The sequence below is a fragment of the Hypanus sabinus genome, chromosome 28 (assembly GCF_030144855.1).
Source record: "Hypanus sabinus isolate sHypSab1 chromosome 28, sHypSab1.hap1, whole genome shotgun sequence".
Lineage (NCBI taxonomy): Eukaryota > Metazoa > Chordata > Chondrichthyes > Myliobatiformes > Dasyatidae > Hypanus > Hypanus sabinus.
This window is the reverse complement of record NC_082733.1, coordinates 42008252-42025022: the sequence shown is the minus strand read 5'-3', so window position 1 is coordinate 42025022 and position 16771 is coordinate 42008252. Positions and strand designations below refer to the sequence as shown.

At 45.6% G+C, this 16771-nt stretch overlaps 2 protein-coding genes across 2 annotated transcripts in view; both read right to left on the bottom strand.

Annotated features, from left to right (window-relative positions):
• The window catches only part of LOC132382623 (A disintegrin and metalloproteinase with thrombospondin motifs 7-like), a 205884-nt gene extending 205218 nt beyond the window's left edge, over positions 1–666 (bottom strand). The window contains exon 1 of the mRNA XM_059953029.1: positions 362–666. Coding sequence (XP_059809012.1) covers positions 362–482 — 121 coding nt within the window. The 5' untranslated portion in view covers positions 483–666. The remainder of the gene's footprint in view (positions 1–361) is intronic.
• The window catches only part of LOC132382325 (fibrous sheath CABYR-binding protein-like), a 29097-nt gene continuing 12824 nt past the window's right edge, over positions 499–16771 (bottom strand). Inside the window, exon 5 of the mRNA XM_059952454.1 lies at positions 499–586. Within this exon, the coding sequence (XP_059808437.1) occupies positions 499–586 (88 nt within the window). The remainder of the gene's footprint in view (positions 587–16771) is intronic.

Below are 16771 nucleotides of genomic sequence, written 5' to 3'. Positions count from 1 at the left end.
GCAGTACAATTTAACCAATCAAATGTATCCTTATTCGGCGTAATGCAATTTTATTTATCAAAATGCGTCGTTATTACGCAAAATGCAAACTTATTTAAATGCATTGTTATTAAAAAGCAAACGCCACGGCTAAATCTTCATACTCGCAGAGATCGAAGCGTTTTTCTAGCTTGAGAAAATCGCAGTGACGCGCGTTATAAACAAAATATCTCAAAGGCGCCGGACTTCGCCGGGAATATCGCTGTCGGTGCAGCGCTTGGGAGTCTCGGTTCAATTTGCAGTTACTCGACAACAGAACGAAGCGCTGAGGCTTTAGGAAGGGGGTAGAGGGGTGATTTGCCCGGTGTGAACAGCCACCTACCCTGCAGTCCGAGCCGCCTCTGGCCCCTGCTTTCACACAGTCCCTTGGTCAACACAAAGACAAGGAAAGTTGACAGGGTCTGGATGAAGTTGCTCCCGCTGCCGCTCCACAGTCTCTGCATGTTCCCCGGTTAACGTCTAGCTCGCTGCGTCCAGGGGCATGTCACCCGTCCGGCCTCTCTCCCCCGAGCGGGACACCGGCTCCGCGATCCCCACCGCGGCTGGACTGTGGGCAACGGAGCGGGACCCGGCCTGAAGCTGACAGCGCAGCTCCGCCACTCATCGGCCGGCCACGCCGCCAGCTATTTGCATAAAGTTCCGCCCTTCTCTCCCCTTCCCCTCCCCTCCCCTCCCCTCCCCTCCCCTCATATCCTCGACACACTCCGCACACCCCGGACATCACCACACTCCTCCCTAAAACAGACCCCTCCCATCCCCGCCCGAACATCACCACACCCCTCCAATCCCCCTCCCTCACACACACACACACACAACTGGCATTCACAGCTGAATTTAAACTCAGTCTGCACTCACACTCACAGAACAGACATTTCTGAAGCTCCCACTCAATTGACTTTTTTTGTTGTGATGGCAAACCATCTGTTTCCTCGATCATACGTGTGTGTATGTATTCCTCTTTCCACTCCCTTTCTCTCTCCCTCTCTCTTTTTCTCTCCCTCTCACTCACACTCTCTCCTCTCTCCCCACACAATCTCCTTTCTCACTCACTCTCTCTCCCCCTCATTTCTCTCTCCCTTATCTCTCTCTCACTCCCTCTATCTCTCTCTCACTCCCTCCCTCTCACTCACTCTCTCTCGTCTCTCCCTCTCTCTCCCACTCTCCTCTCTCACTCACTCTCTCTTCTCTCTCCCTCTCTCCTCACACTCTAAGTAACTGGGTACTGTGTATGGTATGAGGTGATCATGTAATGCAACTTGATCCAAAATGTTGCTCTGTGCTTTCTCAAAGACACCTCGGCTCACTGAAGCGTCCCATTTGGAAGAGCAGCAGTGCAGTCTGCCAGTCAGCGACCAGGCTTTGATAATCGGCCGTCTCACAGAGCCCGCAGCCTGGGATCAATAATGCCCTTTGCCACCGCCTGTGGGGAACTTTCATCTTCTTCCGGTGACAGAGCGGGTTTCCCCCGCGTGCTCTGGGTTCTCCGCACATCCCAAAAACGCACAAGTTGGCAGGTTTGGGGTGGCATAGTGCCAGTTCAATCCCGTGTGTCAGTAAGGAATTTGTACCTTCTCCCTGTGATTGTGTGGGTTTCCTTGGAGTATCCAAGTTTCCTCCCACAGTCCAAACACGGGTTATTTGGTGACATGGGTGGAATTGGTTGGTGGAGCTTTCTTGAGCCAGGAGGGCCTGTTACTGTGCTGCATCTCTAAATAAAGGAAGATGAATTGTCCACTGTCCAGTTCCCCAGAGTGTAATGAGTATTGGAATCTGAGCAGGGGTGGGGGGGGGGGGAAGTTGATGGGAATTCAGGGAAAATAAAATATGGGTGAGGTTAGAAAAAGTGAAAATGGGTGTCTGATGGTCATCTTCATCCCAGGTGGGTCTGTTTCTGACTCGACTCCCTGGATTCATGAACAGTGTCCTGGTGCCTCAATCGACCAGTTTGGCTTGTGTCTAGAGCCACATAGCGGCGGATATGAGAACAGCAGCCTGGCCGGCTGCACCATCATTCTCTCTGGCACAGTCCTAATTTTAAACACAGGCACTGGGAATCCAGGACAGCTCACACCAAATGCAGGAGGAACTCGGCAGGCCAGGCAGCAGCTATGGAAAAGAGTACGCACTCATCGCTTTGGGCCGAGATCCTTCATCAGGACTGGAAAAGAGGGAGAAGACGCCAGAATATAAAGGTGGAGGGAGGGGAAGGAGGACTAGCTGGAAAGAGATAGGTGAAGCCAGGTGGGTGGGAAAGGATGGAATCTGACAGGAGAGGAGAGTGGACCATAGGAGAAAGGGAGGCTGGAGGGAGCACCGGAGGAGATAATAGGTGGGTGAAGAGAAAAGATAAGAGACTAGAGTGGGGAATAGAAGAGGAAAGGGGGAGGGGAAATCGACATTCATGCCATCAGAGGCCACCCAGATGGAATATAAGGTGTTGTGAGGGTGGCCTCATCGTGGCAGAAGAGGTGGTCATGGACCGACATGTCAGAGTGGGAATGGGGATAGGAATTAAATAGGTTGATGACCAGGAAATTCCATTTCCCTCCTCTTTAACTGCCTTACTCATTCTCACTCAATAACAGCAAGACCAGGGAGCTGATTATTGACTTCAGGAGAAGGAAACCAGAGGTACAAGAGCCAGTCCTCATTGGAGGATTGGAGATGGAGAGGGGCTTTAAATTCCTCGGGATTATCATTTCAGAGGGCCTGTCCTAGACCCAGCGTGTAAGTGCAATTTAGAAAAAAGCACAGCAGTGCTTCTATTTCCTTAGAAATTTGCAAAGATTCGGCATGACATCTAAAACTTTGACAAGCTTCTATGGATGTGTGCTGGAGAGTATATCGACTGGAAAATCCTTTAGTGGATATGGATGTGGTCTAGTCCATCACGGGTAAAGCCCTTCTCACTATTGAGCACATCTGCATGAAACGTTGTCGCAAGGAAACATCCATCATCAGGAACCCCCACCGCCGGGTTCAATTCCCATCGCACGATAGTGTAGTAGTTAGCACAACGTTTTACAGTACCAGTGACCCGGGTTCAATTCCCATTGCACGGTAGTGTAGTAGTTAGCACAACGTTTTACAGTACCAGTGACTCGGGTTCAATTCCCATCGCACGGTAGTGTATTGGTTAGCACAACGCTTTACAGTACCAGTGACCCGGGTTCAATTCCCATCGCACGGTAGTGTAGTGGTTAGCACAACTTTTTACAGTACCAGTGACCCGGGTTCAATTCCCATCGCACGGTAGTGTAGTGGTTAGCACAACGGTTTACAGTACCAGTGACCCGGGTTCAATTCCCATCACACGGTAGTGTAGTGGTTAGCACAACGCTTTACAGTACCAGTGACCCGGGTTCAATTCCCATCGCACAGTAGTGTAGTGGTTAGCACAACTTTTTACAGTACCAGTGACCCGGGTTCAATTCCCATCGCACGGTAGTGTAGTGGTTAGCACAACGGTTTACAGTATCAGTGACCTGGGTTCAATTCCCATCGCACGGTAGTGTAGTGGTTAGCACAACGGTTTACAGTACCAGTGACCCGGGTTCAATTCCCATCGCACGGTAGTGTAGTGGTTAGCACAACGGTTTACAGTACCAGTGACCCGGGTTCAATTCCCATCACACGGTAGTGTAGTGGTTAGCACAACGCTTTACAGTACCAGTGACCCGGGTTCAATTCCCATCGCACAGTAGTGTAGTGGTTAGCACAACTTTTTACAGTACCAGTGACCCGGGTTCAATTCCCATCGCACGGTAGTGTAGTGGTTAGCACAACGGTTTACAGTATCAGTGACCTGGGTTCAATTCCCATCGCACGGTAGTGTAGTGGTTAGCACAACGGTTTACAGTACCAGTGACCCGGGTTCAATTCCCATCGCACGGTAGTGTAGTGGTTAGCACAACGGTTTACAGTACCAGTGACCCGGGTTCAATTCCCATCACACGGTAGTGTAGTGGTTAGCACAACGGTTTACAGTACCAGTGACCCGGGTTCAATTCCCATCACACGGTAGTGTAGTGGTTAGCACAACGGTTTACAGTACCAGTACAGTACCGGGTTCAGTTCAGTGGGTGGGAGGGTGCGAAAGGGTCTCGTTTTGCTCTTGTTGTTATTGTTGATAAAGTTGTTCTACCGAGCATTGTTGGGATGCCATACCGAATGTGTGGAGGAACAAGCAGGCTGACCCCAGCACATCCTGGGGTTGAGTAGGTTGTTAATGCAAACAATGCATTTCACTATGTGTTCTGATGACCACGTGATAAATAAAAGAATCTGAATCTGTTCCCAGGATACGAATGCACAGCAACATTGGCATTAATTATCCATCAGTAATTGTAATTATAATTGGCCACTGTAAGTTGTCCCATGATTAGGCTGGGGTTAAATCAGGGGGTAGTGCAGCTCAAAGGGCTAGTGTGGCCTATTCTGCACTGTATCTTTAAATAAAAAGATTACTTGGAGGTTAAGAACATTGTTGAGTCTGGAGTCACTTAGATTGAGTGAGGATGGCAGATTTCCATCCATGAAGGACATCAGTGACCCAGGTGTGTTTTTCTGTGACCAGCGTGTAGATTTATGGCTCATATTCCTGACAAGTTTAAATTCTCAAGCTGCTCTGATGGAATTTGAACTTGGGCTTCTGCATCACTGGCCCAGAGGTTCTGCAGATGGCCCAATGAATTAACCATCTTTCTGCCATACTCAGGGTTTGTCAGGCAATGAAGCACAGCCGCAGAATTCAAACCCAGGACGACACAGGGCTGCAGACAGCCAGACTGCTGTGCTCCGTATTCAATGGAGTGCAGAAGTCCAGAGGTGATTAACCGGAGGAGTTTATATTGTAGTGGATGGAGTGAAGCTGTTGGCTTTATGAGAATTCCAGCAGAGTAATCTTAACAAATGGGGTCATAGGGCGTGGGCTTAAATGATAGATATATAGTGGGGAACGTAGTATTAGATAGCTGACCATGTTGTAGTTGATTACACTATTTTCAGCAGGCAGTGTGTGTGTGTATTTGTCCACCTGTGTTTTCATGTATGAGTATGTTTTTGCATGTGTGTGTAAGTATATGCATGCATCTATGTCTTTGTGCATTGGCACGCAGGTGTTTACACATAGGTGTGAATGTATCTGAACACGTGTGTGTGTGTGTGCATCTGTCTTTGTGTGTCTGCATGTGGGTATGAGTGTATATGTGCGTGTGTGTATGTGTTGGTGTATGTGTGAGAGAGTGCACGTGTTAGCCCAGTGAATGGTGTAGTCGGAGGAGCTGAGCACAGAGGAGACAAACATCAGCTGGTCTCACAGGAGAGCCAGACCCAGGAGACAGACACCTACTGTAAATATGCAGAGAGTCCAGAGATGAAGATCATGTGCTCTCGGAACAGAATTGGTAGTGTAGCAGTTAGTGGAATATTTTACGGCGCCAGTGTCTCGGGTTCAATTCCTGCCACTATCTGTAAGGACTTTGTACATTCTCCCTGGGACCATAAGGGCTTCCTCTGGATGTTCTAGTTTCCTCCCACAGTCCAAAGACGTTTAGGTCAGGATTAGTAAGTGTGGGCGTGCCTTGTGGGCTTCAAAAGCACGGCAACACTTGCAAGCTAACCTCAGAGCACTTCGTTGGAATGCGTCGGTTTTTGACGCTGACAACGCATTTCGCCATATGTGAGAAATAAAGCTGGTCACAAAGCGCCATCACAAAGATGACATGATAGAGCCTCTACTCTCCTACGAGTTTGCGTAGATTTGGCATGTCCTCTAAAACTTTGACAGACTATAGACGCACAACGGAGAGAATCCTGACGGTTGCATCATGACCTGGTGGGGAAACACCATTCCCCAAGAACAGAAAGTGGTGGATATGGCCCCGTCCATCACAGGAAAAACCCACCCCACCATTGAGCATATCTACAAGGAGCACTGCCACAACAAAGCAGCGTCCATCATTGTGAAGGGTCTTGGCCCAAAACGTTGACTGGTTAATCCCATCCATAGATGCTGCCTGACCTGCTGAGCTCCTGCATTTTGTGTTTATTGTTCTGGATTTCCAGCATCTGCAGTACCTCTTGTGCCCGTGCATCATCAAAGACCCCCACCGTCAGGGCCATGCCCTCTTCTCGCTGCTACCTTTGGGTAGGAGGAACCTTAGGCCCCGCATCACCAGGCTCATGAGGAACAGTTATTACCCCACAATCATCAGGCTCCTGAACCAGTGTGGATAACTTCACTCACCACAATGAGCCTCAGGTCCCACACCACCAGGTTCAGGAACAGTTATTACCCCTCAACCATCAGGTCCCACACCACCAGGTTCAGGAACAGTTATTACCCCTCAACCATCAGGTCCCACACCACCAGGTTCAGGAACAGTTATTACCCCTCAACCATCAGGTCCCACACCACCAGGTTCAGGAACAGTTATTACCCCTCAACCATCAGGTCCCACACCACCAGGTTCAGGAACAGTTATTACCCCTCAACCATCAGGTCCCACACCACCAGGTTCAGGAACAGTTATTACCCCTCAACCATCCCAGATCCCACACCACCAGGTTTAGGAACAGTTATTACCCTTCAACCATCAGGTCCCACACCACCAGGTTTAGGAACAGTTATTACCCCTCAACCATCAGGTCCCACACCACCAGGTTCAGGAACAGTTATTACCCCTCAACCATCAGGTCTCACATCACCAGGTTCAGGAACTGTTATTACCCCTCAACCATCAGGTCCCACACCTCCAGGTTCAGGAACAGTTATTACCCCTCAACCATCAGGTCTCACACCACCAGGTTCAGGAACAGTTATTACCCCTCAACCATCAGGTCTCACACCACCAGGTTCAGGAACAGTTATTACCCCTCAACCATCAGGTCCCACACCACCAGGTTCAGGAACAGTTATTACCCCTCAACCATCAGGTCCCACACCTCCAGGTTCAGGAACAGTTATTACCCCTCAACCATCAGGTCTCACACCACCAGGTTCAGGAACAGTTATTACCCCTCAACCATCAGGTCTCACACCACCAGGTTCAGGAACAGTTATTACCCCTCAACCATCAGGTCTCACACCACCAGGTTCAGGAACAGTTATTACCCCTCAGCCATCAGGTCCCACACCACCAGGTTCAGGAACAGTTATTACCCCTCAACCATCAGGTCTCACACCACCAGGTTCAGGAACAGTTATTACCCCTCAACCATCAGGTCTCACACCACCAGGTTCAGGAACAGTTATTACCCCTCAGCCATCAGGTCCCACACCACCAGGTTCAGGAACAGTTATTACCCCTCAACCATCAGGTCCCACACCACCAGCTTCAGGAACAGTTATTACCCCTCAACCATCAGGTCCCACACCACCAGGTTCAGGAACAGTTATTACCCCTCAACCATCAGGTCCCACACCACCAGCTTCAGGAACAGTTATTACCCCTCAACCATCAGGTCCCACACCACCAGGTTCAGGAACAGTTATTACCCCTCAACCATCAGGTCCCACACCACCAGGTTCAGGAACAGTTATTACCCCTCAACCATCAGGTCCCACACCACCAGCTTCAGGAACAGTTATTACCCCTCAACCATCAGGTCCCACACCACCAGCTTCAGGAACAGTTATTACCCCTCAACCATCAGGTCCCACACCACCAGGTTCAGGAACAGTTATTACCCCTCAACCATCAGGTCCCACACCACCAGGTTCAGGAACAGTTATTACCCCTCAACCATCAGGTCCCACACCACCAGCTTCAGGAACAGTTATTACCCCTCAACCATCAGGCTCCTGAACCAGTGTCGTTAACTTCACTCACCTCAACACTGAACTTGTTCCACAACCTACAGACTCACTTTCAAGAACTGTTCAACTCATGTTCTCAGTATTGTTTATTTATTTATCTGCACAGTTTGTCTTCTTTTGCACACTGGTTGTTAGTCTTGTTTGTGTATAATTTTTTTCATAAGTTCCATTGTATATCTTTATTTCCAGTAGGTGCCTGCAAGAAAATGAATCACAAATTCGTGTATGATAACCTGTAGGGTCTCTGTCTTGAGCCCATCTCCCGTACCGGGGCATAGTTCGCTAGAGCCCTCTGTCCCTAAGGCTAGTCCATCCTTCAAGCGTCTTCATTTCACAGGGATGAGGTCTTTGGCTCTTCTGTTGGCGTTTCTGCAGCTCTGGGTTTTAACCCCGTGCCCAACCCTCCTCATTTTGCAGCTGGGCTTCGGACTGTCCATGGCGGAGTTACATATAGGTTAAAGTGGCATCAACATAACAAGGACACAGCTCAGAATACTTGGATAATAAATTTACTTTGACTTTCATTCTGATTCTGAAAAATGTACTTACTGCATGGCGATACATTGCGAATGCAGGGTAATTATTCTCCTCTGTTAGGCTCCCCTGATAATAATTGAACAGTCACTATATTAATGGAGTGGACAGATGCATTTTAACAGAAACATGGTATGATAGCAATTGTTATCAGTGGGAACTAAACCCCAAATTCCACAATTTCATCTTGCAGGTCACTGGGGACTTTCCCATCCTTATTTATATAGATGTCTGTTCTTTCAGAAAACCCATGGATAACAAAGCAACAATGGGTCATTCATTAAATTCTCTGTGTGCTCCCTTTGTGCTTCGTTCTTGACTGGTAACCCATGCATGTGTAGATAAAAGGCAGGCAGGCAAGACAGCCAAATTGTCCTCCTACCACATATTCTGATCTCTGTTCTAGATTTAAAATGTTCTCATGTTAACTCCATTGTCAATAAAGATCTGAACGCAATTAAAAACCATGTATAATGTACAGAACTGAGCATCATTTTAAGAATTATCAAGAGCTGCATCATTAAAGGGGTCCAACTCATCCATCAGACGATTCACAATTAGTCCTTTCTCCAACGTCCCGCAACCTTCTCCCCTTCAGCGATGTATCCCTCTGTCACAGCTTGGCTGTGCACATGACCACGAGAAACTGCAGAGAGTCGCAGGCACAGCTCAGCACATCGCAGAAGACCAGCCTCCCCTCCACGGACCCTGTCAACACGTCTCGCTGCCAAGGTAAAGCAGCCAACGCAATCAAAAATCTCACCCACCCCAGACACTCTCCCCCCCATCGGGCAGAAAATACAAATGCTTGAAATTGCACACCAGCTGACCCAAGGACAGCTTCTATCCTGTTGTAGGAGACCCTAGAATTGACCTCTTGTGCACTAAAGATGAACTCTTGACATCAGAAATGACCTCATTATGCCATTGTCTGGCTGCACTGAATTTTCGCTCCAACTGTAACTGGGTGCGCAAAAGTGAAAGGGACATCTACTGTACGTAACTGGGAAGCTTGAAACTTGCATTGTTCTGTGTTTGTCAACGTGGAGCGGAGAGCGAGTTTGTAAGTCTGGCGGATGGTGCCATGGAAGGGGTGTGGTGCAAGTGGCAAAGAAGGTGTACCGGGGGTGGTGGTGTTGGTGCAGATGCACCCAACCCTGAGACACCAGGCATTTGATTCCAAACAATTGGTTTATTCATCATTACAGAATGTCTCTCGAGTGTTTCCCACTCCCTCCCCTCTCTCTTCCCCTTTTCCCAATCATGATTCCCCTCTCCCTGTTCCTTTCCCACTCTCAGTCCACAATGGAGTCCCAGATCAGGTTTATCATCACTCACATAATGTCATGAAATTTGTTTTTTTTTTGTGGCAGCAGTACAGTGCAATACATAAAGTTACTACAATACTGTGCAAAAGACTAAGGTACTATATATATCAGGCTAAGACTTTTGGACAGTACTGTAACTGTAAATGGGATTATTAAGGGTGGGGGACACCATCCGCTCAACTTATTCTGGCTTCTGCCTCCTCCTCTTCGTTCGTAATGAAGGGTCTTGGCCCAAAACATTGCTTGGTGTGTTCTGTGTGCCGAGCACTGGGGGCACACTATGTTGGCATCAGAACATGGGGATACACTTGCAGGCTACTCCCAGTGGGTCCTAAGGTTGCCATTGTTGTTAACGGAAATAAAGCAATTCACTTTTCGAGCTACAGTGATAAACACATGAATCTGAAACTGAGTCTTCTGTTATATCTGTTGCAGGTTGTTTGTTTTTAAGAAATAGTGGTATTTTCATCCCTAAGACATCCCAGTAACAGATTGGTGCTGTATTTTGAGCAATAATGGAAACAATAAGGAATAGAAGATTGGTGCAAGATGGGGCCGGAGCATCGTGTCCCTGTGGATCGACTCACTGCTTCCCTTATAATCGTTCGATGCTCTGTGTAACAATGTGATCCATGTGATGGGATGGAGTTACCACTCTACCAAAGTAAATGTAAGACACTCCTTCCTTCCTCTAGCATGCAGGTTAACCTTGGGCAAGGTGTAGCACCTGCTTAGCCCCCGATCAGGGTCATGTGAGCAGGTGGTGGATGGTCGTATGAACATCTGGTGTGTATCACAAGTCCTGGTTATGTGACCACTGACACCAGGCAGACAATCTCTGATAATGACTGGGGTCACTCGTCTTGTAAAGACACTGCCCAGAAGGCGGCAATGGCAAACCACTTGTGTAGAAAAATTTGCCAAAGAACAATCATGGTCATGGACAGACAATGATCGTCTACGTCACACAACACAGCACATAATGAGGATATAGAAACATAGAAATCAACAGCACATTACAGGCCCTTTGGCCCACAATGTTGTGCCAACCACAACTCTAGAAAGTGCCTAGAATTTCCCTAACACATAGCCCTTGATTTGTCTAAGCTCCATGTACCTATCTAAGAGTCTCATAAAAGATGATGGTATGTACCGTGTGCAAGGCAAACATTTCACAGTATATCAGTACAGGTGACAATAGTGAACCAATACCACAGTCAATCCACACTGTGGTACTCTGATGTATTTAGGTGTTTTTAGGAACAGCCTCTGCCATCAGATTTCTGAATGGACAGTGAACACAGGAACACTACCTCACTACCTTGATCTCTTTTTGGGCTACTTGTTTTTTTCCCCACACACATATGGACAAGCTTGTTTCCCACCTCTGTACCTTGCTGACAAACACACAAATGCACACACTCACACAGACACACAAACACACACACACACGCTCACACTCACTCATAGACACACAAACACACACACTAATTACACACTCATTCTTAATTCCCTCACTGAAACGTACATTTATAGCAGGGATTCTTAACCTCGGCTCGACAGAGCCCTCGAGGGTCCACGGATAGATTCCAGGGGGTCCTTGAACTTGGATGAGAAAAGATTTACATCTTTATTTTCACTAACCTCTGACTGAAATTTAGCATTTCCTTCAAAGATGAGTGTAGGCAACAAACCACAGTAGTATTAGCCTTACCTGTGACTTTGTCACCAACAGAAATCACAGATATTTTCATATCGCATGTCAGCTGTCACAAATAGATTATTCTGAGAAGGCTTCGTGGGACTGCCAAAGGAGTCCATGGCATAAAGAAAAGTTTAAGAACCCCTGGTCTAAAGGGAGGAAGAAAAGAAAGAACTTGCAATGAAGCATCAAATTTCACTGCCTCGGGATATTCCAAGGATGATGATACAATCTGGAAATGTAACGTTATTGTACAAAGGAGAAATAATTAAACAGTTACAGATTCTGCTAAGAGGATATGTCGAGGAAAAAGAAGATGCAATTATCTTTGGAGGATAACATATCTGAATTTCTTGAGATTAAAAGATACGGGATCTATTAGTGTTCAAAGTTAAAAGTAAGTTTACTATCCAAGTGCATTCTATATGTCACCATATACAATGTGAGATTCATTGTCTTGCAGGCATACTCAATAAATCCCATAACAATGAAAGGTCACTCCAACTTGGATGTTCAACCAGTGTGCAAAAGCAACAAGTTGTGCAAATACAAAAGGAAAGAAATAGCTACAGTTGAAATGAACAGTATATAAATCAGCTAAAACTTTGTTTTAAACTTTACTCTTCAAAATCAACCATACATACGTATACAGCTAAAAGGAACATTGTTCTTCAAGACACAAAACACAGTACATACAGTCACACACAGCACATAGAGTTAAGAAAAGGTGCAATACAGTCACAAGATAATATTAGCTCGAGCCCCCGAGTGGCATGGACTGAGCATCCTGAAGATTGCTCGTGTAAATGACGTTGTCCTGGAGCCATATTTCTGTAAGAACAAGCATGCAGCAGTTCCTCATCTCACTCTGGGTCAGTTGCGGGCAAATGTAATCAAGTTTGTTTCCCAGGAAGTGAACATTGGAGAACACTTTTGACTACACAGTTGGCCCGCAGGGGTCAGCATTAAACACGGGAGATTCCACATTATCCAAGCGATCAAACTATATTCAAAGTTCAAAGTAAATTTGTTATCAAAGTACAAAAGTATATGTCACCATATACAATTCTGAGGTTCATTTTCTTGTGGACAATCACAAAAGATACAAGAAACACAATAGAATCCATGAATGACCTCACGCAACAGGACGGACAAACAACCTGTGTGCAAAAAACTGCAAATAAAGAAAGAAAGAGAAATAAAAGAAGAAATAATAATAAATAAATAAGCTGTGACTATTGAGAAAAATCTGCAGATGCTGAAAATCTGAGCAACACACACAAAATGCTGGAGGAACTCAGCAGGCCAGGCAGCATCTATGGAAAAAAAGTACAGTCGACATTTTGGGTCAAAATCCTTCAGCAGAACCTGTGACAAATGAAGACAAGTCGAGTTTATTGTCATTAAACTATATACATGCATACCATCAAATGAGACTCTTCTCCAAACCAGGTGTAAATCACAGCAGTACACATAACACACATATAACGGACAATAACTTATGAAAGTAAGGATAAATTCTACAAATGAATTACACATAAATAAACAAAGTAAAGTGCATGAATTAAAAATTGTTGAGTACAGAACAGATTAACCAGTGACACTTAAAATGCGATGCAGGGAGTGTGTGTGTGTGTGTGTGTGTGTGTGTGTGTGTGTGTGTGTGTGTGTGTGTGTGTGTGTGTGTGTGTGTGTGTGTGTGTGTGTGTGTGTGTGTGTGTGTGTGTGTGTGTGTGTGTGTGTGTGTGTAATAAAAACAATGTCAACAATTATCAGAATCAGATTTAGTATCACTGGTATATGTCATGAAATTTGTCGACTTACAGCAGCAGTACAATGAAATATATGATATATAACTACAGAGAAAAAAACTGTGTTACTGTAAGTATGTATATGTTTATTAAATAGTTAAGTTACTAGTACAAAAAAACTGAAATAAAAAAGTAATGAGGTAGTGTCCCTGGGTTCAATGTCCACTCAGAAATCGGATGGTAGAGGGGAAGAAGCTGATCCTGAATTGCCTCTTCCCCTCTGCTATCTGATTATTAAACAATTAAATAAATAAATAAAGTTGGATCTTAAAGTACAGATATGGAATTAAATGTGCATAAATACATAAATTGTTGTTCCTTTCCATGGCTTGTGGTGGCAACTTTGCTGCTTCTTTGGTATTTTTGATCTGTTTTTGAAAGCATGAGTTGCTAGCTCGACACTCAACCAAACATGAATGGAAGATTCAAACCTGAGACCACTTGCTTTGAAATCTGGTGCAGATGCCACCACTGGCCTAAAACATAACTATGTATTATAGTATTATAAACATGTATTATAAACAGTGGTTTAAAGTGTTTACAGTGCAGTGTGTTATTATTCTTCTTCTTAACCCTTACCCCTACTGGGGCATAGGCCACCGAAAGTAGCTCGCCAGAGTCCTCAGTCCTAGGCCATTCTTTCACATTGTCTGCAGGTGTAGCCCATCTTCTTTATGTATCCTTTCTCTCCCAGGGCTGAGGCCTTTGGAGTTTCTGCTGGCATTTCTGTAGTGCTGGGTTTCATGTAATGGGGTTTCTAGCCCACGTCCGACCCTCCTTTCGCAGCCGGGCTTGGGACCATCCACGGCAGAGCTCAAGGGCAGTATAGTGACAGGGATAGTAGGCAGAGGGGCTGAGGAACTAACTAGAATAAAGTTGTTGAATAAAGTTTTGTTGGTGCGACATGCAACAAAAACAGCAATCAGCTATTGTAAAGAATAAAGAATTATATAAAAATAAGTTCGAGTTTAAAGTGAAGATATGGAATAAAATGTGCATAAATGCATGAATTGCAGCATGTATCTACAATGTATGCAGCTTTATAAAAAGTGGTTTAAAGTATTTACTGTGTCTTTCAGCCCTTGTATTTTTTTTGGATTATTCTTTAACTCATTGGTATTTATTCAGCAATGCTCTCCCTTAAGAATTCTGCCTGAGGGGACTTCTGTGTAAATTTTTACATTTGCTCTTTTCCATTATTTTGTTTACCTTCTTATCTGCGGCATCACTTCTCCTAAAACTCACGACCGGATCTTTCCTCTGTGACCCTCTCTGTTTCAGATTTAATCCATTGTAGTTGAGATCTGCTCCTGAATACAGGGCACAGAAACAGGCCCTTCAGCCCATCTGGCCCATGCTGATCAAGCAGCACCTAAAGAGCTGAGAGTATGAGCTGAGAGTTCTGTCCCTTTTCCTATTCCTCTCGAAGCTACCATTCCCGTCTTGTGACCAAAATCCAGTACCTTACTGCTAATCAATGACAGTTCAGCTCCTGTGTCTCTCCAGATCTGCACTGGAACTGGTGTGTCTCCCTCTCTCACAGACAACGTTTCTTCTGAAATACGTTTCTCAGACCCTTCTCGTACTCTGTCTACCTGGGGCTCTCTCGTCGATTTACTGATCACCACAGCACATCCTATAGGGACTGCTGCTTTCCATTTTCCTGTCTCCTTTTTCGGAGCAAGGCACCTAAATGCAATATGACCCACCTTTCCACAATTAAAACAGGTCAAGCCAGGACCTCTCCTGCCGTCTTGCCTCTCCTCCTCAATCTTACCACTAGCTCCCAGCGGGACCTCTGCCTCAGCCGGCGGGCTTTCTCTACCGTTCCCACGGTCTCTCTGGTAACTTTTATTCGAGGAAAACTTTGTCTTGTGGGTTAGGGCATATTCATCTGCGAATCTAGCAAATTCAGAGATGGACTTATTAGGCTTCTCATTCAAATACATCCGGATATCATCCGAAACACAACCTTTAAATTCCTCAATCAGAATTAACTCCGAGTCACCAAAAATTTTCTTCCACTATTTCTGCTGCACACCAACGATCCAAGAGCACACCCTTCTCATAGGCAAACTCTGCATACGTCTGATTCCACCCTTTCTTTAAATTTCTGAACTTTTGTCTATAGGCTTCAGGTATCAATTCATAGGTCTGAAGAATGGCCTCCTTTACTTTCTCATAATTCTCCGACTCTTCCTCCTCCATGGACAACGCCGCATATGCCCATTGTGCCTTCCCTTTTAACACACTTTGTAACAACGCCATGCACTGCTCTTTGGGCCACTTCTGATTCACTGCCACCTTTTCAAAATGCAAGAAATAACTATCAACATCCATCTCCTTGAACGGAGGTACTAACCTAAACTCCCGACTAACAATAAACCGCTCCTCTTGGTCTGACCCTTGAACTCTTCGCTCTTGCCTTAACTTCTCCATATCCAAGTCATGTTGCCTCTGTTTCTCTTTCTCCTCATACTCTCTCTCCTTCTTGGCTCTCTCCTTCTCTTTCTCGGCCCTTTCTCTCTCCTTTTCAGCTGCTTCCAGCTGTTTTAACTGAATTTCATGCTCCCTTTGTTTCTCAGCTCTTTCCTGCTCTAACTCCTTCAGCTGTAGCTGGAGCTCATGCTCCCGTTGCTTCTTGGCCCTTTCTTTTTCCTTCTCAGCTGCTTCCAGCTGCTTTAACTTAATTTCATGTTCCAACCTTAATTTCTCCAACTCTAATTGAGCCGTCCCACTAGCTGGTACCTTTTCAGGGATATTTTCCAATACCTCAGCTGCAAACACATTCTTCCCAATATAATACTGAGTTATTGCCCTTCGCACCTCCCGCTTTTTCATTGACAACCTCACCTCTGTGAGGTTTAGTCCTTGCGCAATATTTATCAAGTCCAACTTTGTGGCCGCCTCTAGCGCCTCCAGAGTCGGGTTTTCTATAAATTCATCCACGTCCATCTTTGCTGGTTTCCCGTCTGGCTACCCACGCAACCAGATCCAAGTTTGGACTTACAAGCCCGATTCACTGGCCCTCCAATTTGGTATCAAATCTCAAGACGAGATCCTCAAGTTGTTACATACCCCATAACTGGGTCACTTACCAGCAAAGATAGAGAGGTCCATTGAAGTCTGATGGTGCTATTTTTAACAGTATTTATTAGTAAAAATACACAAAAATAATATCAATGCAAACATACAGATAATATACGTCGTCAATACTAAATCTAAAAGTGTGGGTATAATAATAATCAATAAGAAATAGCTCTATTGTTGTCTAGGGGATAATGTATTGTCCGATGGAAATATAAAAGTCAATCAGTTCATTCAGGCTGCAGCCTTTGGTTGGAGTCAAGAGAGATTTTTAGAAACTTGCCGGCTTTTCCTTTTTATGATTTCGATCCTTCGAGAGTTCCGTTGGTGTGGCCGGTCACTTGTGGCCTCTCCTTTAGCTAAGCCGTTCTTCTGTGGTAAGGCTGCCAATTCCCAGGCAAGGGAAAAGGACGCATGCGAGCCCTCCACCGGCTGTCGCTATTAAACGCTG